This window comes from Asparagus officinalis, chromosome 10 (assembly GCF_001876935.1).
Source record: "Asparagus officinalis chromosome 10, Aspof.V1, whole genome shotgun sequence".
In the NCBI taxonomy this organism is placed as follows: Eukaryota; Viridiplantae; Streptophyta; class Magnoliopsida; order Asparagales; family Asparagaceae; genus Asparagus; species Asparagus officinalis.
This window is the reverse complement of record NC_033803.1, coordinates 72,450,666-72,451,331: the sequence shown is the minus strand read 5'-3', so window position 1 is coordinate 72,451,331 and position 666 is coordinate 72,450,666. Positions and strand designations below refer to the sequence as shown.

At 44.1% G+C, this 666-nt stretch overlaps 1 protein-coding gene across 1 annotated transcript in view; it reads right to left on the bottom strand.

Annotated features, from left to right (window-relative positions):
* Positions 32-666, bottom strand: part of LOC109826929 (3-ketoacyl-CoA synthase 12-like) — a 1,791-nt gene continuing 1,156 nt past the window's right edge. Inside the window, exon 2 of the mRNA XM_020393941.1 lies at positions 32-663. Within this exon, the coding sequence (XP_020249530.1) occupies positions 365-663 (299 nt within the window). The 3' untranslated portion in view covers positions 32-364. The remainder of the gene's footprint in view (positions 664-666) is intronic.

Genomic DNA, 666 nt, shown 5'->3' with positions numbered 1-666 from the left:
ATATCAATCCACAATGATCAAACAATCCCCATCTCAATCTCAATTTTAGACATGAATAAATGGAAGGCAAATAGAATCTAACAACATACAAATTTGATGATATGATAATAAAATCTAACAAACTATCATGAAAATCTATCCAACGGACCCTTGTCCCTTGAATCGCTGTGTAGTTACTCCACCCAACTCATCCGCCCACCGGATACAAATAATACAAGCATCATCAGAATACCTGGCATGCGAGCATTAACATAGCAGGTGAAATCTTCAAACTATCATCCTATATTTTTTTTTCCATCGAAGTAATTACCTGCTCGCATGCGAAATGTTCTGATAAAATTGGTACGCCGCTTACTTACCCGCCCTAGAGGAACTCAATCCTGTGAGCTTGGTTGTCATCATAGAGCCAACCAAACTTCTCCAGGTAAGGATTCACCAAAGTCTGGGGAGGATACTCATCAATGCAATCCTTCCAGGCTCCACCGGTGTCGTCCTCGCCGTCCAAATCCTTCATCACAACCCAGAGGCAACTGTTGCACTTGAACCCTCCCCCAACGCTTATCATCATCACCCTCTCCCCCTTCTTCAACCTCTTCTTCGCCTCCAAGTACCCAAGAACATACCACACACTGCTCCCCGACGTATTCCCGAACCGATGAAGCGCCA